This window comes from Cricetulus griseus, chromosome 3 (genome assembly GCF_003668045.3).
Source record: "Cricetulus griseus strain 17A/GY chromosome 3, alternate assembly CriGri-PICRH-1.0, whole genome shotgun sequence".
Classification (NCBI taxonomy): domain Eukaryota; kingdom Metazoa; phylum Chordata; class Mammalia; order Rodentia; family Cricetidae; genus Cricetulus; species Cricetulus griseus.
Window position 1 is genome coordinate 49,349,718 of NC_048596.1, and position 21,797 is coordinate 49,371,514.

At 43.3% G+C, this 21,797-nt stretch overlaps 1 protein-coding gene across 1 annotated transcript; it reads left to right on the forward strand.

Moving 5' to 3' along the window:
* The first annotated feature begins 3,463 nt into the window (after positions 1-3,463).
* Ms4a8 (membrane spanning 4-domains A8) lies at positions 3,464-21,506 on the forward strand. The gene is made up of 7 exons (XM_035441560.1): positions 3,464-3,527; positions 4,111-4,312; positions 6,397-6,519; positions 10,852-10,911; positions 11,722-11,859; positions 20,832-20,945; positions 21,402-21,506. The coding sequence occupies exons 2-7, from the start codon at positions 4,112-4,114 to the stop codon at positions 21,504-21,506; spliced, it is 741 nt and encodes a 246-aa protein (XP_035297451.1). The 5' UTR covers positions 3,464-3,527; position 4,111.
* The last annotated feature ends 291 nt before the right edge of the window (positions 21,507-21,797 follow it).

The window sequence follows — 21,797 nt, forward strand, 5'->3', positions numbered from 1 at the left end:
TCCAATCCGCCTCTCCCCTATTCTTCTCCCCTACTCTTTCTTCTAACTCCCTCTCCCCTCCCCCCATGCTCCCTATTAGATCAGGAGATCTTGCCTCTTTCCCCTTCTCTGGGGGACCATGTATGTCCCTTTTAGGATCCTCCTTGTTTCCTAGCTTCTCTGACGGTGTGGATTTAGGCTGCTACTCCTTTGTTCTCCATCTAAAATCCATATATGCGTGAGTACATACCAGTTTTGTCTTTTTGTGACTGGGTTACCTTGATCAGAATGGTTTCTTCTAGTTCCATCCATTTGCCTGCAAATTTCACGATTCCATTGTTTTGGGGTTTTTTTTCCCTCGCTAAGTAATACTCCATTGTGTAAATGTACCACATTTTCTCCATCCATTCTTCACTTGAGGAGCATCTAGGTTGCTTCCAGGTTCTGGCTATTACAAATAATGCTGCTATGAACATAGTTGAACATATGTCCTTGCTGTATGAATGTGCATCTTTTGGGTATATGTCTAAGGGTGGAATTGCTGGATCTTGTGGTAGACTCATTCCCATTTTCCTGAGGAACTGCCATACTGATTTCCAAAGTGGCTGTATGGGTTGGCACTCCCACCAGCAGTGGAGGAATGATCCCCTTTCTCCACCTCCTCTCCAGCATTGGTGTTTTTGATTTTAGCCATTCAGTCAGCAAACTTTCTAAGCCTGACAATGTTTAGCACTGGCAGAGATTGAGCATTCTTAAGGGAGGTTATGGTTTGAACATAAATTATCTCTACAGGTTCATGTGTTGAAGACATGGTTGGTCATCAGTCTTCCTATCTCTCATGCTTCCTGCTCACTAGGAAGTAAACAGTATCACCTCAAATCCCAACCAACAGCATCTATTGGTATTGTTTAGATATCTATACCCCTCCTGAGGCTTCCCTCCCCTCAAGGTTTCTAATCCCTTCAAGGCAGTTGGCACCATTTCCAGAAAGTCAATAAAAGGGATAAAATCCCATCCTATATGATAGCTGGTTAAATCTGTTCCCATGAGACCCACATGGCCTAGGGGTTGGTTATTTACATGGCCAAGTTCATACACTTCTTATTATTTCCCTCAGTGATTTACATCATTTGTCTTTCTGAGAGGCTGTCAAGTTATTTTATGGAGCTAGACAAATTACAGGAAACATCATCTTTAAAAAGGAAATTCACAAGAATAGCAAGAAAAAAATGAAGAAAATGTGTTTAATTTTGAGAAAGACTGATCCTATCAGAAATTAAAGCATAGTATAGAACCTCTATAATGAAAATACCTTTGGAGTAATACCTGCACAGACACGCAGGCCAGTGGCATAGAAGAAAGAAGTCTCAAATGGAAACTGAGCATGTTACTACGGTGTTATTTCAGTAAACGGCAATAAAAATGGGCTGGCTGGTAGAATGTTATAAAATAATCCAATAGCCTTTTCAAAGGGTATAAAATCAGATGTACAGCTTACACTATTTGCAAGAATGAAGTCATATAAGGAAATCAAAATATTAAAAGGAAAGCTGCAGCTCAAGTGGTGGAGCCCTTCCCTCAATGTGCATGAGACCCTGGGTTCCATTCCCAGCACTGCAATAAAACAAACAAACAAAAAAAGAGTGAAATCACAGAAGCACTAGAAGAAAACAAAAGTGAAATTCCATTTAATCATGGATATAAATAGTCTTCTAACTGTGAGTCAAAATCCTAAGTAATAAAGAATTGACACATTTTAAATGTGGATTTTTTTAATTTTTCAGGATAAAAAATTTTTAATAAGTTGAAATACAATCACTGTGCCCAAGGAGATGAACCCATGAACAAAATGCCTGCTGAGAAAGACTGGGGGGCCTGAGTTCATCTCCCCAGCCCCTACATAAAAAGGTAGATGAGGCGGCATGCTTCTGTAATTCTGAGGCTGGGTCCCCAGAGCTTGATGACCAGCCAGTCTAGTGGAATCAGGAAGTTTCAGATTCAGTGTGGGACCCTGTCTCTAAAAACAAAGCAAATGGGCAGGGGCTTATGAAGCCACACCACTCCTGGAGAGCTGTGAACAGTTGATGGCTGCTGAGGGAAGGACAGACATTTTCCTCATTCCAGTAGCCATGTGTAAGCTGACCATGGACCAGTAAGTAAATCCTCAACAGGTTTCTGTAAGTGATCTTTATTAAACATACTGTTCCCTAAAAATAGAAAAAAAAACAAAACATGGAGATAGAAGGAGGACTTGTTGGTAAAAGGAAGAGGATCAGTAGGAGAGGAATATGAAAATAAGGAGGGGATGACTATAACCCAAATCTAGCATATAAATGTATAAAATGTCAGAGTGAAACACATCACTAAATGTATAATTAATATATGCTAGAGAAAAGTTTGAAAAAATAAGGCAGAGAGCAAGAAAAGAAAACATCTGACATAGGCCTCTGACCTACAGATGGTCTCACACACACACACAGACACAGACACAGACACATACACACACACACACACACACACACACACACACACACACACACACACACACACACCTCACATACACATACAATAAATAATTGCCAAAATGTTTAAAGAAAATATCCCACAGAAAAGATCTAATAAAGAATTACCTTTAAAAGCTAAAGGGCAAATCTGGTTGAAATGGGTATTAGCAAGGTTTGGCTGCATCAGGTTTTTTCATCCTTTTTATTTTCAATGTTTCATATATATATATGCCCAAAACTTGTCCTGTGCTTTCTTCTCTCCTTGGCTTTGTCCCTTTCCATAGCTTCTGCCTATAACGCTCTTTGAACTGGCCAACTAACAAAGTTCCAACCATCCCCTCATCTCCATGTGCTCAGTCAGGGACATTTTATTGAGAGTCTTTTATATGCCAGTAGGAATTCTCAGCATCTACATGGTGGTTTACAACCATCTGTAACAGCCAGGGGATCCAGTGTCCCTCTCCTGGCCTCTGTTAGTCATTGTACACACATGGAAAACAAACATACATAAAGGCAAAACACTCATAAAAAATAAATCTTTGATAATAAATATGGGAGTTAAGTGTAGACTTCATTTTACCCACTGGTTCCAACTTTTCTCATGGCAGCTCAATGATTTCAAATATCTAAGCACTCCAATGCCAATCAATCATTTCTCTGTGTGTTCTTCTGGGATCGTTTATCTCTTTGCTATAAAATTGATGTCATCCCGTCCTCTATTTCAGCTTAGTACATCAAGCCCTGAGTGTCCAGGTCATTCTTTTGTCTCCCAGAGCACCTGGCACAACATCATCTATCCATTCAGGCATCATGAAACCCTTGACAAATGGAACTGTATTTAAGTGATTCAAGCAGGAAGTAAATGTGGGTGTGGAAGATCTCAACAGCTAATGATCCAGCATCAGCCAGGAAAGAAGTAGAGAGGACTTTGGATCACTGGCCCAACTGTACAGGGCACAGTCATTCTCTAGAGAAGTAAGTTTTCCACAGCAGAGAGCTGGAAGCAGGAGCAAGAGAGACTTACTTGGCAACAGGCACAGTGAGGTGAGTGTACATTATCAAATATTCGTATGGCTCACTGAGGGATGGAGATAAGGGGTTTGTGTCAAAAGAGACGTGGGGAATGTGAGTAGATGGAAGACACTGGAAGGTTGTATTGTATTGGAAGGGTTTTTGTGTCTGCTCCAAAACTAGAATGGAAGAAAGAAAGAAAAGTTTAAAGGCATGCAAACTCAGTGGGTAAGGGTTATTGTGGCCAAGACTAATGACCTGAGCTTGAGATCTAGGACCCACAAGGTGGCAGGAGAGAATCAACTCCCACCAGTTACATGTGCTTGGGGGGTCAGAGAACAACTCTGGGGTGTCAGTTCTCTCTGTCCACCATTTGAGTCCCAGGGACCAAACTCAGGTCATCAGGCAGCAAGTGCCTTTATCTGCTAAGTCATCTTAGCAGGTCAGCCCTTGACTTTTTCAAAGGTGCTGGAGATTCAAACTCATATCCCCATGTTTGTGCAGTAAGTAGCTACTGGTTGAGCTATCCCCCCAGCCTCTTGAAGTCTTTTTAAAAACTGTAAACACAAGTATATAAATGATAAGTAATTCGATTGCACTTATTTTTTTTTATCAGCATGAGTTCAATGCCTTCACCAGGCCCCATGGCCAATTCTGTATATGTGGTGGCACCCCACAATGGTTACCCTGTGGTCTCAGGAACCGTGCCTCAAGTGCCTCTGTATCCAAACAACCAGCCTCAAATCCATGTAATTCCTGGGAATCTACCTGTTTCGGTGCCAACCCAGAAAGTCTTGAAAAATGGCAAAGTCCTAGGGGTAAGTAGAAGTTCCCTTTGTGAGCCCTAGGCCATGCTACAGAGAGAGGAAAGCAGAGGTTTGAGATAGGTGAATAGAAATTCTAAATAAGGAGCAGCAGAACAAGGTAAGTCAGTTAGGAAAGTGCTTAGTGAAGTGCTGCCAAGCTGAGTGCCATCCCCATAAACCACCTTACATAAAATGGCTGTGGGAAAGCACACTGGCATCCCAGAACCAGGAAGGCAAAGACAGGTAGATAGATCCCTGAAGCTCTCTGACCAGCCAGGCCAGCTTACATGGTGAGTTCCAGGCTAGTGAGAGACCCTGTCTCAAAGAAAAAAAATGTGAATGGACCCTGGGGAATGATACCTAAGGTAGATGTCAGTCTCATCGAAAATGTCATCACACATGCACACACACCAACACAAAAGATGCACAGTGCCCAAGGACCATGCCCACACTCATGTGTGAACACATACACACACGTATATAAACACACATGTGTGCACACACATATACATACATGCATACATACTTACATAGGTACTTAAATGCAAACAAAAAGAAAGAAAAGAAACTTCAATAATGCAGGTGAGGTTGGCTTAACCAAACCCAGGTCTGTTGGAAATCTCTTTATCACTAGGAGCCTCATCAGACAACCTTGTGGTTTCTGATTTGGGCATTTAGAAACAAAGAATAAAAAAAAATAGTCAAAAAGCATTGATCTTGAATGTAGACCCTTTTGCCTCTATGCATTTGCTTCCTATAGCTTAGGAAGTAAGAAAATCCAACAAGGACAAAGCTTCCCAAAGGTGGAATGAAATCCACGGTTATTAAATCAAGTCTTTGCCCAAAGTAGAAAGAAGGCAAGCAGGTTAGACCAGCAATGATGCCTAAAATGCTGGCCTACATAGTACAAGAGAGCCCATTTCATTGCATAGTCCATGGTGACAAGCATCCATTCTGATCCAGAGCCCATGTCCCAATATCTCAGCTCATGCTCTAATCTTGCTTGGGGAAGTCTAAAAAGAGCAACTTGCATTTCAAAAAACAAGCATCTAGTGTTCTGTTTCTTAGACTATAGCCTCCAAATATGTCAATATGCACAAAAATGTGGTACCTATAAGTTTATTTGTTGAAGTATGGCTTGTAGAGACAGGATGAAAGCAACTGAACTGTCTGTTCTAGCCTTGTTCTGTTGCTGTGGCAAAATACTCTGATAAAAAGCAACAGATGGGAGGAAGAAGTTTGTTTGGCTTACAGTTCCAGGTTACCAGGGAAAAAAAATGAAGGCAAAACAAATACATAAAAGGATGTTGAATATGAGGCTGTGCATAATATAAAAAAACTAAAGGTCATCTTACCTATCCAACATTGGTGTTACAACTGCCCTCCAGAAACTCTAGGAAGTGCTCAGAGAATATTTTTTAAAATATTTGATGAGTACAGAAGTGGTTCAGATAGCAAATGGCACTTGCCATGCTAGTGTAGGGACCTGAATTCAGATCCAAAGTAACCTGCAAAAGCTAGGTACAAAAGCGTGAGCCCATAATACGAACACTGGGGAGGTAGAGACAAGAGGCTCCCTGGAGATTGCTGGCCAGCCATGTTTGCCAGTTGATAAGCTCCAGATTTGATGAGAGATTCTGTCTCAGAAAAATAAGATGAAAAATGACTGATAAAGACCCCTGATGTCAATCTCTAGCTTCCACTCACACACATTCACACACCCATGCACATATGCACACACATGCATGCACATACACATATAAACATGTACAAACACACACACATACATACAAAGAAAATTTAATAATGGGAGGATGTACTCACAATGAAGCAATAAATTAATAAAGTGCAGAGACACTGTTTCTGTTACCAAGAAAACATGTTTGAAAAATAACAATAGGAGGTTATAATGAAATGTAAATTCTTGCTTTCTCCAGGGAGGGTTTAATTATAAATAGCGTTGATTTTATTAATATGTTTCTCACATTATCTTTTAGACCAGGGAAAACAAATGAGTATTAAAATATAAAGGAAGCAGAAGGAAAGGCAGGATCAGGACTCAGAGGCAAAGACTTCAACTGTGGCTCTCCTGACAGGCCATCCAGATCCTGATTGGCTTGGTGCACATTGGCCTGGGCTCCATCATGTTAGCCAACCTCTCCAAGTACTATGTACCTATCTCCCTCTATGGAGGCTTCCCCTTCTGGGGAGCCATCTGGGTGAGTAGCTCTAGTCTGATGCTCGGGGAAGCCTAGTCAAGCTGTTTAGGAATATGGGGCTTCTTGATCAAATATCTTGGATTGCATAGGGGTTTGGATGGACTGTAACAAAGTGTCATAGTCTGGGTAGCTCTAAACCATAGAAGTATGTTATCTCCCTGTTCTGAAGGCCAGAAATCCAAGACCAGAATGTCAGCTGGCAATCAACATTGAAGTCTCTCCTAACCTTACAGCTAGCCATCTTCCACTGGTGTCTTCCCTCTGTACCTGTCTTGTGTCCCAACCTGGTTGTTGTTGATGTTGTTGTTGCTGCTGCTGCTGCTGGTGGTGGTGGTGGCAGTTTTGTTGTTGTTATTCTTGGTGGTGGTGGTGGTGAGGGGTGGGGGTGATAGTGTTGGTGGTGGTGTGTTAAATTAGTATACAAAGTAATGGGTTTATTATGGCACTTTCACTCATATTTTGTTCCAACTTCTCTCCTCCCTGCCACTCCTCCCTTGCTCCCCTGCTCCCCTCCCACTTGACCCCTTCCTTCCCCTAATACCTCCCTGTTTTCTTTCATTTCTGTTGCTGTGATAAACTACCCTGACAAAAACCACATGGGGGAAAGGGATTTGTTTTAGCTTATGATTCCAGGCTATAGGTTACAGTCCTTTATTGAAAAGAAGTCAAGGTGTTGGGAACTTGAAACAGCTAGTCACATCATAGCTATAGTCCAAACCAAAGAGAAGTGAATGCACAAAGGCTCACTCTACATACTTGCTTGGGCTCAACTCAAGTTCTCCTACACAGTCAGGAACCCCTGCCTAAGAATGGTGCTGCCCACAGTGACTTTAGTCTCACCAAATCAATTGACTTAATTAAGATAATACTTGCCAGGAATGACCGTAGGCCAAACAAATGTAGACAATCCCTCAATGAGACTGTCTTCCTAGATGACCAGGTTGACAATTCATCACACTTCTCTTCTGCTTTCATAGTCAATGTGTTCTGCCACTATTATCTGCCATCAACCTTATGATCTTTTTGTCCCCTTTCATGAGTAACAACACACACACACACACACACACACACACACACACACACACACACACACAAACACACACACACACACAATCTGCCTATGAGAGGAATCATGTGGTATTCATCTTTTAGATTCTGGCTTATTTCACTTAACATGACAATTTCTAGTCCACCCATGTTTATTGCTAACCTGCTCTTATAAGAATATTAATGGCAGGGCAAAATAAAACACCTTTAATCCCAACACTCTGTAGGCAGAAGCAGGAGGATCTCTGTGAGTTCAAGGCCAGTCTGGTCTACATAGTGAGCTCCAGGCCAGCCAGGGAGACAGAGTAAAACCCTATCTATGGTCATATTCTGAGGTTCTGGAGCTAGGTCTTTGAAAATATGAAACTGAGGGTCACAAATCAGTGATAGCCCTACAAAGCTGTACCCACCAAAGACCAAGATCATCAACCCAGAAAAGGTAGCATTTAACTCACAAAGAAAATGATAATGGGGCTAGGCTTTCAGGCATTGTTCAACAGAAGACTGAGCTCAAGAAACACTTTTTTGGTTTTGTTTTGTTTTTGTTTTGTTTTTGCTCAATAGTCAGTAGAGTTTGACCCAGCAGTGGAGATGTCTAACTCACTGTCCACAGATGGGCTCAGAGGCCATTTTGGTGGAGTATGATAGCTGTGCATTCTTTTTTCTGAAAAGGTCCATGTGATCTGTGACTCCACAAAAGTTCTATGGTCCTTCCTCCATGCCAGTTCATTGCCTTTGGACTCTCTCATTCTTTTCCTGGTACCTCCCCAACACACACACACCCTGCTCTGCCCCTCTCCAACTGCCTTTTGTTTCTCCCTCACCTACCTGTGTCTCAATACGAGTTTTCCCATAAATGATCTTAGAAGTCAACCAATGCCAACATTTCCTATACAATAATAAAGTAAGTTGGCACTCTGCCAACCCTACTGCTTCACAAGCTTACAGAGCCATAAGGATGTACCTTTCAGAGATACATCTTGTTCTGACACACGCTCATAACTCCTCTTGTTCATGACTCATCTTCCCAGGCTGAGTGTTCCTTGAACTCTGAACTGGCCCAGACTTGGGGCTGAACCCCCTTCCCCTCCACCAACCCACTGCAGATGCCTGTGCTTGTAGATAGACCTGTGCTGAAACACCTCATAATGTCACGGCTACTCACTAACTTTCTGTGTCATGTTAGATTCCTCTGAGTGTTTGTGACATCCCAAATGCCCTGGTGGCCCTTCAGGTCGGAATTTTCTTCCCCTTGTCTTCGGGTGTTTTGTTGTTGCCATTGTTTGCTGTTGTTTCTTGTCACTTTCTTAATTCCAGGTCTGTCTTTCTATCTCCCATCTATTGCTAACGCCCTCCTCCAGAGCAAAGGAACATCTCCTTAGTGCCTCCAGAGAACCAACAAGAACATGAAAGTCCAACTTTCTTCCCTTACTTTCTAACACATGTCTCTAAGGGGAAAGGTGTGAAATTGAGACTTGTTTCTACAATGACAGAAAAAAAAAATCAGGACATTTTCCTTGGAAGGGAAGCAGCTCAAATACATTTCATTGTAGGTAACTATGCATCTGCCCCAAATGGTAATACAGGACGAAGGCTAAGAGATTGAGTCTGAAGTCAAGCTACTGGGTTTGATCTCAAGCTTTGCCACTTGCTTGATGATCTTGGGTAAATTGTTTAAAATCCATAAGCCTCATTCTGCCCATGTTTTCTTTTTTTAATTTAAATTATTTAATTACTACTCATATTTACATATCCATCCTCCCATGTTCCCTACCAATCCCACCCACCCATCCCCCAACTCCTCCCCAAGGATAGTGAGGTCCTCCACCAAGGACCTTCAAAGTCTGTCATATCGTTTGGGGGAGGGCTTAGGCCTCCTTGCTGTATCTGGGCTGCAATAGTATCCATCCATAGGGAATGGGCTCCCAAAGTCCGTTTGTGCTCTAGGCTCCACTGTTAGAGGTCCCATAGATTGTCTTGACCTCCTAGCTGGCGCCCACATTCAGAGGGCTTGGTTCGGTCCAATGCTGTTTCGGCAGCTTTATTTACTTTATTCATTTTAAAATTTTTATAAATATGCTCATACATCACATTCACCCCTGTTACCCTCTTTTATCCCTCTTCCCACTCCTTCTGATACCCCCTTTTCCACAACTAATCCACCTCCTACTTTCATGGTGTTCTTTTTCTTTTGACCCATGAGTTTAATTAGGGTTGCTGTCTGAGCATGAGTGAGGGGGTATTTACCGGAGCATGGCAACTTACTAGGGGCTACACTGCTAAAGAAAATGATGTTAGGTGAACTAGTACTCAGGTTTAAGAGAAACACTGCACATGGGTGGACAAAGGAAGATATGGACAAGATTACTACTGGGTAGGGGATGATGAAAATGTTCTGGACTTACATTATACAACTATAAATTACTAAAAATACTGGGACTACATGCTTTCGATTAATGAATGGAAAGGCATGTGAATTTTCTCTCCGAAGCACCATTTCTTAAAGCACCTCAAGTAGAAGCCAGTAGATAGCCGATTTTATGAAACCTTAGTTACTGCCCTCTTAGACCACCACTGTTATCACACCAGGCAAACAATGGCAGGTGATCGCTCAGGCACATTGCCTGCAGAGCACAGGTATGGGCAAGAAATTCTCCCCTTCTCTGGTGCTCATTATCTAAGCAATTGAACAATTGAACAGAACCCATTCAGACATGCAGCAGAGACGACTAATGCTGACCTCCTATCTGAACACCCAGAGGAGTCAGCACCCTCTCCCTCCTAACCTCCTGAGTGTTGTAGCCTGGCATGTCTCAGCACCAAGCCATGGAAGTCATGAGGTTCGGCCTGAGTGGGGGAGCCAGAGTGAGAAGGGAAGAAAAGGAAGGATGCAGAGGTCATGAGGAAGCAGAAATTTTGAGTCAGGTGTATATTAGAAGAAAGGACATATGACAGATAGGATTTTAGTTGGGGGGGTGGTAGAGGAGGAAGGGAGGGAGAAGGGAACTGGGATCATCATGTAATTCAATCTTGTTTGTAATTCAAATATATAAAAAAATAAATAAATAAGCCAGAAAAAAAATAAAACCTGTTCTGGTGAATTCTAAAACCATGATATTCCATCACTGTCTCTTAGCAATTCGGCACACCTATTTTCTACCATTGTAGAGCTGGATCCCCATAAGTAACTCTGTATGTGAGAGACTGTCTGCTTCCCAAATCAGATTCCTAAGGAAGGGTGTGCTGATGCCTAACACTTGATAAGCTCCCAATCTTGTGCACAAGTTTATCATTTCAGGATCTCTCTCAGTGGCGGCAGAAAATCAGCCCAATTCACCTTGCCTGGTAAGTCACATTCTGAGGCTTTCTGTCCCACCTGGGAACCTATAGTGTCACAGTGAGGATGAAGACTGACAAGCAATCCTTCCCTTACTCTTGCACCACTAAGACCAGATCTAGGGCACCGGCATTCACATGCATGTTAACCCTTGCATACAGCCGCACACACCACACACACACACACACACACACACACACACACACACACACACAGCTCAGAGAGGGAAGGACAACACTGCTACCACTATTAGGGTATCAGGATGGGAAGAGAGACAGAGGGAGACAGGACTAGCTTGCATAGGAGACCTTCACAGGAGGAGACACAAAGCTCCCAGGTACTCGGAACACACTACACAGAGTATGCCCATAGCACATAGAGCAGGCTTCCAGCCATTCCTGCAGGAGCCAGTAAAGGTCCCAGCACCTGCATCACAAAGAAACCCAGAAACTAAACTCATGGAAAGAGTTTTTTGTGCTTCCCTAGCAATGGACCAGTGTAATAGCTCTGCTTCCTTGATGAGCAGGTTGCCTGGAGTAACTGTCTCCTAGTGATCAAGATCCTACAATCAGATGAGATCTATTGGAAAAAATCCAGAAATAGAAGTTTAACATATCTAGACATACCTTTCTGTACATGGTCCAGATGCATAAAGTGCTTCATACCATTGAACTATGCCTTTTATAAATTACTATGATGGGAAAGATTATATGTGGTCTAACTTAACAGTACAAATGGGGGAGGGGTGTTTGCTGAATCTGCACATCTCAGCTGTAATCAACTTCCTCTCCCATCTTGACCCTGTGTGTCTTCTCCAGATGAATGGTAGTGTGGGCTTGAACATCTTCAGCGCCATCTGTTCTGCAGCGGGCATCATACTCTTTATCACAGAAATGAGTGTTTCAGGAATATATGGTTACCCCAATGACTACCATTACTACACCAACTGGGTGAGTGCTCACTGTTAGATCCCCAGAAAACTCAGGTATCTGGGGTCCCAGGCCATGACAGCGGTCACCCCAATCACCAGGCAGATTTGAGAGCTTGCTGCAAACTGCATGAGGCTTTATTGTAATTTAATGAGCTAACCCCATGTTAGCTCGGGTCTTTTGTCCACTCACCATGGCGGTTGGCTACAAAAGACAGTTTGAACCGGCTGCTGAGAGATCTTGTAGGGCAGAGTAAGGGGAGGTCTAGGGGTATGCACAGGTTCACGATTGGTGTGCCTCCAGGCTTGGCGGGCTTGCCCTGTGTTGATTGGCCAACTGGTTGTTATGGCCCATAGGCCCTCCCAGGGTTGTTGCTATGCTCTGTGCGTCATTGCTGTGCGCTTGTCTGTAAAGTACACCCAGGGTCGTAAAGCATAGCGCCACCAGCTAACTTCTGATTGGTTCCTTGTCACGAGGCAGGCACCTAACCTCTAGTGACTAAGACAAGGTCATAGCGAGCATGTGTTACTGTCATGGCTGCCGAAATGGGGAGCTGGTCCCTTCACTCACAACCAAAGATCTCCGCCTTCACTTAGCTATGTTCATACTATGTTAGAAAGGACCTAGCAAGCGAGCCTTCCCATTGAGCACTGGAAGAAAAGGAAGTGCTTTTAGTGTCAGGATAGGGTTTAAAGTCCTCAGCTGTAGCCTTTCATCAGCTTTTACCATCTTTGTAAAACAGTACCTGCCTTGTAGCGCTGGAAAAATTTTACAGGGTGATGCATAAAAGACCAGCTGCCAACACAGTCTCAGCCCTCCACAGTCTCAGCCTTCCCACCTGCTATGTAGACCAGGGTTCAACAAACATTTTTTCCTCCTTTGAAAACTTTTTTGTTTAGTTTTTAAGCTACTATCCAAAGAGCTAAGTTTCATCATTACATAGCCCTGTCTTCCTCCTATGTCCTTGATTTTTTTCCCCTTCCCTTCCTATCCCCCTCTATCCTCCACCCCCTGTTGGTTCACTTTCTTCCCGAGTTAATCCCAACTCTGCTTTCTATTTTTTTTAAAGATTTATTTATTTTACTCTATGTGTGCACATGTTTTGCCTACATGTATGTCTGTGCACCACGTGTATGCCTGTGCCCATGGAGATCAAAAGATAGCCTTGGAGCCCCTTGAACTGAAGGTATAGATAGTTATGAGCCACCATGTGGGACCTGAACCTAGGCCAAATGGGCTTTTAGGCTTTGCAGAGCATACAGTTCCTGTCACAATACAGCAGACCTTTAGCATCCACAGAAAATAGTACATGAACAAGCATGGCCAGACAACAGCAGGATCAACTCTGACAACTGTCACTGGCCCGCCTGCACTAGCAACCAGCCCCACCTAATAGAAATAGAATATGGGCTGCATATGTGATTTTAAATTCTTTGCCAATTAAAAATTGCAACTAATTTTATTAATTTTTTAATTAGCATACACTGTTAAAAGAAGAAAGTGATAGCTGGGGGAAGGAGAGAAGTCTGGTTCTATAGGGACAGGCACTACAGTTGGGACTCAGGGCCAGGTCCCAGAGGATGAAGGAGTCGAGGAGGAGTGGTTATTGCACAGGCACACAGACAGACAGCAGCACGGCAGAGACTTTGGCGATAGTTCAGGTCCACATATCAGAATAGAGAGCCAGTCTTATAGGTCGAGGAAGGGAGGAGGCTGTAGCCTACAACACAGCCCTGCAATAAAAGGAGCAGGGAGGGTTTTGCATCGCCAAGGAAGAGATGGATTCTTGCTAATGTGGGACTTGGATGTGGACAAAATGAAGGTCAGGGCCACATTTAGTTAAGGTACCATAAGCATCGGGGATATTTTCCTTTTTTTAAGATTTATTTATTTATTTATTTATATACAGTATTCTGCCTGAATTATGTCTGCAGCCCAGAAGAGGGCACCAGATCTCATTATAGATGGTTGTAAACCACCATGTGGTTGCTGGGAGTTGAACTCTGGACCTTAGGAAGAGCAATCAATGCTCTTAACCTCTGAGGCATCTTTCCAGCCCTGTTAGGGATATATTTGTTTTGAGTAGTGACCCTTTGAGATCCAGGTTGTGTTTTTACACTAACAACACATCTTAGTTTGGCGCTTAGCACTAATCTGGTACTCAGCAGCCACAGAAGGTTGTGATACTGAGCTCAATGGGCAGCTTTGGGCATGACTTCTCAACCTGCCAATGGACCACACCCTCACCCAGCGGATCAAGCCCTCCACTCCTCCATCCCTTCTCTCTTCTACACTATCTATCCCCTCCATTTTCTTAGAGATTTTCATGCTTTTGTTTTGTTTTTTGGTTTTGTTTTTGTTTTTTCATCTCAAAAGGCATCTCCATCCTTCAGTTGCTACAGACAAAACCATGAAGGAACCACTGATCCCTCTCTCTCACCTCACAGCTGGTTTCATAAGGAGTCCAGTTGGCTCTTCTTTGGGAATGAACCCACAATCCAGCCATCTTTCCACTTTGTTTCCCATTGTAGGTCATAGCCCCTGCATCTGTCACCTCAGTCTCTGAAACAGCCTCCCCCTGCCCCTGTCCCTGCCCCTGCCCTGATCCATCAAGAGAGTCTAGTCATTCATGGTTCCGAAGGGGGGGCTGCCTGAAAGAGTCATGGGCGAGAGAAGGGAAGGAGACCAAGTGCGCAAAAGAAAAAGGACTAGAGTCCGTCTATGCAATGTCAAGGTCTCGATTTATTGGGGCTCAGAGTGGGCTTATATAGCCCTGCACCAAGGAAATTGGGTAAGCGGGGGAATAACAGGAAGGAACATCTGGTGTATGCTGGGGCCGGAGCATTCTTCTTATCAGCCGGAACATCTTGTGGTCTTCCCCGGAAAAGCAAACAGGAAAGCCCCAGGCCCTTTCTTGGAACAGAAGCAGTTAGCAGTTCCATTTGGCCAAATTGTGTCTAATTACAGGTTACAGGAGGCTCACAGAGCTGGCTTTGAGCCGCAAACTTTAAAGGTCATAAAAAGACTTACAAAGGTGGGCTTTAAACCGCATAGTTCGGGGCCCACGGCCCCTTACATCTCCCCCTTATTTTTTCCTTAACAAAGGAGGGAGGTGAGACTAGGCCACAGGTAGCATTCTTAGGGGGTCTTTGTTCATGACCGTCTCTGTCTTAGGTTAGTTTGACCTTGCCACCTCATTGACTTTACCCGTCTTCAGGTGATAAAAACCCACCATCCAGGGGTCCCATGTCTTAGATTAGTCTAAGAGGGAAGGAAGTTGCCCATCGTGGAGGCGGCCATTTGTACCCGGGGCTACCAGTGTTGCATGCCTAGGGATGGCAAGTATGACTCTAAAGCTTGTGACTAGACCTTTAACAGTTTAGAAAAATTAAGCCTCTCTTGATGGCCCAAGGGGTTGCCTGGTTCGCTCTGCTCGCCGCGCTGCTCGTCACCTGGGTTCTGGATCCGGTGATACTGTATGGAGACAAAAATCTTTAGAAAGGGATGAATCTATTTGACCTTTTATAAAGTGAGTTATTCTTTGGAAGGCCCACGGGCCAAAAGAAATCAGCAGCAATAATCCTATAAGAGGTCCCAGGAGGGAAAGCCAGGGGGAGGTTGAAAACCAATTTTTATACCAGGACTCTTGTTGCTCTTTTTGTTTCTTTCTATCCTCCAGATTTTTCTTTATTTTTTCTATACTATCTTGTACTAACCCAGTTTTATCTTTATAAAAACAGCATTCCTCTTTAAGAGCTGCATAGAGGCCGCCTTCTTTAAGAAAGATCAGGTCAAGACCTCTCCTATTTTGCAACACCACTTCAGATAGAGAGACCAATAACTCTTTTAAGTTTTGTAATCCTGTTTGTAATTCCTTTATATCTTTGTCCACTGCCATAGACAGTTGGGCATATTGCTGTTTGGAAGTTATCAGGGAAGCTAATCTTGTCCCGGTTCCAGCTGCCCCTAAGCCCAGCACGACAGCTAAGGTGACAGCTGAAATGGGCTCTCTCTTGTGACGGGGCCTTTCCTCCCAGCTAGGGAGCAGCTCCTCTGGGGCATGTACTGTTAGGCGGGGCAAAAGCCGTACCAGAACGCAATAATCTTTATTCTCTAGAAACTGAGAGGTGGAAATAAAGGTGGTGAGTCCCAGAGAGCAAGCAAAATAAGTTCCATCAGGTGCAGCTACATATGTAGATGACTGGCTAATAATAATTGTTTGGTTGTACATTGGCTATAAGGGTTCTGGGAAACGAAGTTCCAGTCCTCTAATACAGAGGCCTTTGCCTGAGACCTGGCTTAAAGTCAAGCCTGCATGATTCATGGAATGCCATCTTAGTGAGAAAGTCTCATTAGTGAAGACAAGATTTTCGAAAGTCAGCATGCCCTCATAGAAGGGCGGCCGAGGGGAAAAGCATATCCAGCATTCCTGATAGCGAGAATTATTAATGGACTGTAAGGCTAAAGCAGAAGCATTTACCGTGGATTTTAAGGCCTGAGAATTCTAGTCCTTTAGGACTGTGGGGTTTTTGTTTGTTTGTTTTGTTTTTTTTTGTTTTTTTTTTTTTTTTAGAGTCATCAGGCAGCTCAGAATCTAATGCCTCTAGGCGATGGTAGTGGATCAAAACCGGTTTTTCAAGGATGGCGGCATCAATCTAAGACTTAATGAACCTGGTTAGTTTTTGAAAAGGTAAAGGTGACAATTTAAGTAATCAATCCAGTAGAACAGGCAAGGTAGGAATTAGTAAGTGCCTGCAATTCCCTGATAAAGGGGAAGGGTCGAAGAAATAGCAGATCCAACAGTCCTCCATAAGGGAGTGGCTGGCTTGATGAGGGGCCTGAACAGTAGGGTTAATTAAGGCAGGGGTTCCCTAGTCTGGAGAGGCCCCTAAGGCTAAAGCACATAAGTCAACTATCAGGGGGGAATAGGAGAGGATGGTCGCAATAGTTGTGAAGCATTGGCAGCATCACTGGCTCGGTTGAGGATCATCCAGGTGTAGTTGTAGATCTGATAAGGGCTTCCAGCAGCAACGGCAATGGAAGGTGGGAACACACAAGTAGCCAAAAGACAGCATCTTTTATCTAGAATTAAGCAGAATTAGAAGGCTTCCCAGGGGCTTCCCCTGGTTGGATTATATAGTTTTAAAAGGCATTCAGGCAACCATCTAGCACTATGGGCCTGAGTATCAAAAATCCATGCATGTCCTTTTCCCCAAATGAGGACCGGATCTGGTCCGGGCCATTTGTAAATTAGGGGATCTTTCCATAAGGCTTGAGCATAATTTTGAGCCGTTGATGGATGCCAGAGGCGATCCGAGGCTGATTTTTCTATAGCATCATACGTGAGGAAATTTAGCACAAACAATGCATGGTAGAACTCCTCCTTCTTAGGCAACCTGGTGGCCACCCGCTCTCTGGAGGTCACCATATTGATGCCGAATTTAGTGCGGACATCCAATCGGCATAACGCACTACACCCCAGAACTCCTGGACTCAAGTGATCTCCTGTCTCAGCCTCCCGAGTGCTGGGATTACAGGCATGCGCGACCGCACCTGGCCCGTGCATCCCACAGGCTCAGGAGCCACCGCTGCCCGAGCTGTGGGCTTGCCTCATGTCTACAGAAGTGTGGAGCTACAGAAGCATGGAGGCAGGCGCTTCACTCCCCCAAGTCAGCGGCATGCCGAGTCCCCAAAGGCCCAAAGGCCCAGCCATGCCGGCCACTATGGGCTCGGCAGGCAGGTCCACGCGCACTGGGCGGGACTAGGCCACATGGGCTGTTCCGGCAGCACCAGTCTCGGGAATTAAGCACAAAATTGCTGGAAAGCTTTGCTAGTATATCTAGACCCATTATCTGTTTTTATAACTTTTGGCACTCCCATGCAAGCAAAACATCTTAAACAGTGACTTATAACATGCCTGGTGGCTTCTCCTGTTTGTGGAGTGGCACATTTTTAGCTTGCCAAACTCTGTAATGTGAGTCACATCCATTCGCCATAAATGGTTGGGGAGCAGGCCTTGAGGATTCATCCTTAAATTAGCCATAGCCATATTGTGGACATATTCCACATTGTTTGATGATTTGATCAGAAGTCTCTCTGGTTAGGCCAAATTTCTTACTTAGATTTGCTATTATGATGAAGAAAAGTTACAAGCCTGTCGAGCTTTTTCTATTTAAGGCAAATCAACTGATTTTATTAATCAGATAATTCATTCCATTTGGCCAGTAATCAGGGAAAGATCTATTTAATAGGTTTCCCGTGTGACCCATAAACATGATAATTCTCTTAGGTGAATAACATTTTGAATTTATTCAAATAATATTTTGACTTGGCTATTACCAGATCCTGTGCATGGGACTGTTTCTGTTACCTTATAAGCCTTAAATACATAGTGACTGTCAGTATACAAATTAAATGAATTATTTACCAGGATTTAAAAGACCATTGTAACAGCTTGCAGTTTGATTATTTGAGCTGAAGCCAGAGCAGCCTGCTCTATCTATTTCTTTCTATTAATAACCTATGTAAGTGACTCTCCCAATAGAACCATTGGTAAAAATTAACATAGCATATTTTTATAGGACTGCTTTTTACAATTTTGGAAATACAAAGGGATGCATTAGTGCAAATTGTAACAGTCCATGAACTAGAAATTGATTATCAATTCTTCCAGAAAATTGAGCAAAGACAATCACCCATAAATCATTGTTCTGAAACCATCAATTAAACTGTTGCTTAGAGTAGGAGACATGTATCATACTTGGTTTTCTCCCAAAATACTTCCTAAAATCTATATGGCATTTCTGTACCATGTAGGCTATCATTAGATGTCCCAAAAAGATACTTAACCAATGAATATTTTATTAATTTCTTTACAATACAACATACGTCCTTAACAATTTTCCAGATTTAAAGTTTCTGAGTAGCCTTTTTTAATCTAACCTTCGAAGCTGACAAGCTGATAAGACCTCATTTGCATGTTAGCTGACCTGCCAAGCTGTGAATCTAACAAGTTGGCTCTTTCCTGAGGCTTCTTACAAACCCTTTTTAAAATCATGTTTCAACTTTAATTTTCTAGATTTCCTTTTTTTAACCATAAAAGACCTGTATCCTCTCATCTGCCAAATTTTATAGAATCATCCATGGATTTCTCATGTCTCTAAGCTAATGCTATAGGCTTTTGCTAACTTTTTAATTGACTGTCTCCTAGGGCTCAAATCATAATTTCTCCTGTTAAGACATTGACTGACTGACTGGATGCTCTTTTTGACCATATTAAAGTGATTTTGATATTTTTTAAACAATATCTGAGGCAATGTAAATATCTCTAATCATATCCAAGGCAATTTAGGCATTTCCATTCATCCACACTCATAAATTCACAATCACATCACACATCCAGGTGTGACCACACCGTTCATTCATAACTTGCATATGTCTTACATTTCTCCTTTTGCCTAGGTTATGATCAGCTTGTAGAAAAGAAAAATCCCTAGTTGAAATTTCTAACATAGTAGCTTATAGTCAATCATTGAAATATGAGCATCCAAAATTTGAACAATTTTAAGCTTAAATATGTTGCCTTTTCTTTTCTATAAGTCTCAAAAACAGTCTGGCTGCTTCAATAGCATTTATATATATTAATTAGCCATCAACCATGGTGCCATCTCCCAAGGCTGTAAGTTGCAGCCCCCAAGCTTGACCGCCTCTAAGAAATGCATTTCTCACTGTGGGCGGCTTGCAAGTCCCCCACTGTGGGCAAAGTAACTCTCCCAACCTTTTCCCAGGTCTGGGGAGCTATGTCTGGTCCCGTTAAAATCAACCATAGACAAGCTTTATCAATAAAACAGAAAAAATGAACTAAATCTTTCTTTTTGACTCTTATTTCTTTTTATCTTCTCCTTTTTAACTCTTACTCCTTTTTATCTTTCTTTTTAACTCTTACTCCTTTCTCCCTGAATTGTCTTGAGTTTCCTTATAAATTGCAACTCCTTACTAATGAAAGTACTCATGACATTTGGACGGCAATGATTGGTACCTTACCTCCACCTGGAGAGGGCTCGAGTCTAGCCGACTGCAGGATCCTCTTTGTCCCGGGCTGTCTTTCCGCCATCCGACAGCTTTAACCGTACTTCAAGTCCCTGTTCAGGCGCCACTTGACCCATCCCTCGAGTCTAGTCATTCATGGTTCCGAAGGGGGGCTGCCTGAAAGAGTCATGGGCGAGAGAAGGGAAGGAGACCAAGTGCGCAAAAGAAAAAGGACTAGAGTCCGTCTATGCAATGTCAAGGTCTCGATTTATTGGGGCTCAGAGTGGGCTTATATAGCCCTGCACCAAGGAAATTGGGTAAGCGGGGGAATAACAGGAAGGAACATCTGGTGTATGCTGGGGCCGGAGCATTCTTCTTATCAGCCGGAACATCTTGTGGTCTTCCCCGGAAAAGCAAACAGGAAAACCCCAGGCCCTTTCTTGGAACAGAAGCAGTTAGCAGTTCCATTTGGCCAAATTGTGTCTAATTACAGGTTACAGGAGGCTCACAGAGCTGGCTTTGAGCCGCAAACTTTAAAGGTCATAAAAAGACTTACAAAGGTGGGCTTTAAACTGAATAGTTTGGGGCCCACGGCCCCTTACACTGCCCCTGACCCCCACCCCCTGTCCTCCTCAAAGCTCTCTTCAACATGGCATCCAGCCTGATCCCTTTGACATACAAGGTCATGTGTATTCTTCACTCAACCTATTTTATTAAGAAATCACCTCTGATGCAAAATTTTTTGACATTTCCTTAACTAATGACTCTCCTTCCCATAAAGGCTAGTAGTAACAGTAGATGATAAATAGCCACTTTCCACCAACACTTTACCCTCACAAAGACCTGGGACACATTTGTCCCCATAAGGCTAAGGGAGAGAGACTTTGCCAAGGACATGCAGATGGTCCGTTTCAGAGTCTTGTCAAAGTCCTAGCCTAGCACTGATGCCCTTATATTTCTTCTGATTCTAGAATACAGGCATGGCTATTTCTGGTGTGCTGCTTATCTTCTGCATCTTGGAGCTCTGCATTGCAAGTGTGTCTTCCCACTTTGGCTGCCAAGTGACCTGCTGTCAGAACAACAATGTGAGTCCTTGTGGGTGGAAATATAACAACTTTCTGTTGCTATCAGTAGGCTGGGTAATTTTAAAATAAAGAGGTTTACTTGCCTCTCAAGTCTAGTGGCTGGAGTATCTAAACAGCATTGCTCTGGAGAACTTCTGAGCAGAGGCTTTCTCTGCCTGGGTTATAACAGCAAAAAGGAAAAAGAATAGTGACCTAACTGAGAAATGTTCAAGCACGTGGGGTAGCCTTGCTTTGTTACAACATCCTCTTGAAACCTAGCCTTCTCCCTGAGTCAGGAATAAACACATTCATGAAAGTGGTACCCACAGCCTGATCATGATCCCTCAGAACTCACCTATTACAAATCCCACCAGCTCAGCCACACTATGCTGAAGTGTAGGCTTCCAGCAAAGACCCTCCAGAGGATTCCTCTAGCATTAGTGAAGTATGCACCTGCTGTGTGCCTTTGTTTTTCAGGTGAATGTGGCCATTCCAAATGTCTATGCAACAAACACAGTGGTCTTCCCAGAACCATCGAACCCAATGCCAAGTTATTCCAATGTAGTTCAAAACTCCAGATAAGTGAAGCTGAAGATTCTAGAAGAATCTTTCACTGAGACCAAGTGATGTTCTCCCCTGCTTAGGCTCCTGTATGCTAGGTCCTTCCTTTCCTGACAAACTGGGGGAAATGTCTCTCTTACTGCTTATACTGTGGATTTGTGCTCCAATTCATCCTGGCAAGCCCTGCTGGCTTTCTACTAGAATAAGGTGGGTGATTGAAATGGATTGCAACAAAGATGTCCTCTCAAGACCAATGCATTTGTATGGTGGTAGGCCTTGGTGTATACACATTCATGTACTCCCTGCCTAAGG

What these genes read in the sequence shown, in the direction of transcription:
- Ms4a8 (XM_035441560.1), top strand. Translation starts at nt 4,112, where the DNA reads ATGAGTTCAATGCCTTCACCAGGCCCCATGGCCAATTCTGTATATGTG. An exon ending in AAAATGGCAAAGTCCTAGGG is followed by an intron (nt 4,313 to 6,396) that starts GTAAGTAGAAGT and finishes CTCTCCTGACAG; the next exon opens with GCCATCCAGATCCTGATTGG. An exon ending in AGCCCAATTCACCTTGCCTG is followed by an intron (nt 10,912 to 11,721) that starts GTAAGTCACATT and finishes TGTCTTCTCCAG; the next exon opens with ATGAATGGTAGTGTGGGCTT.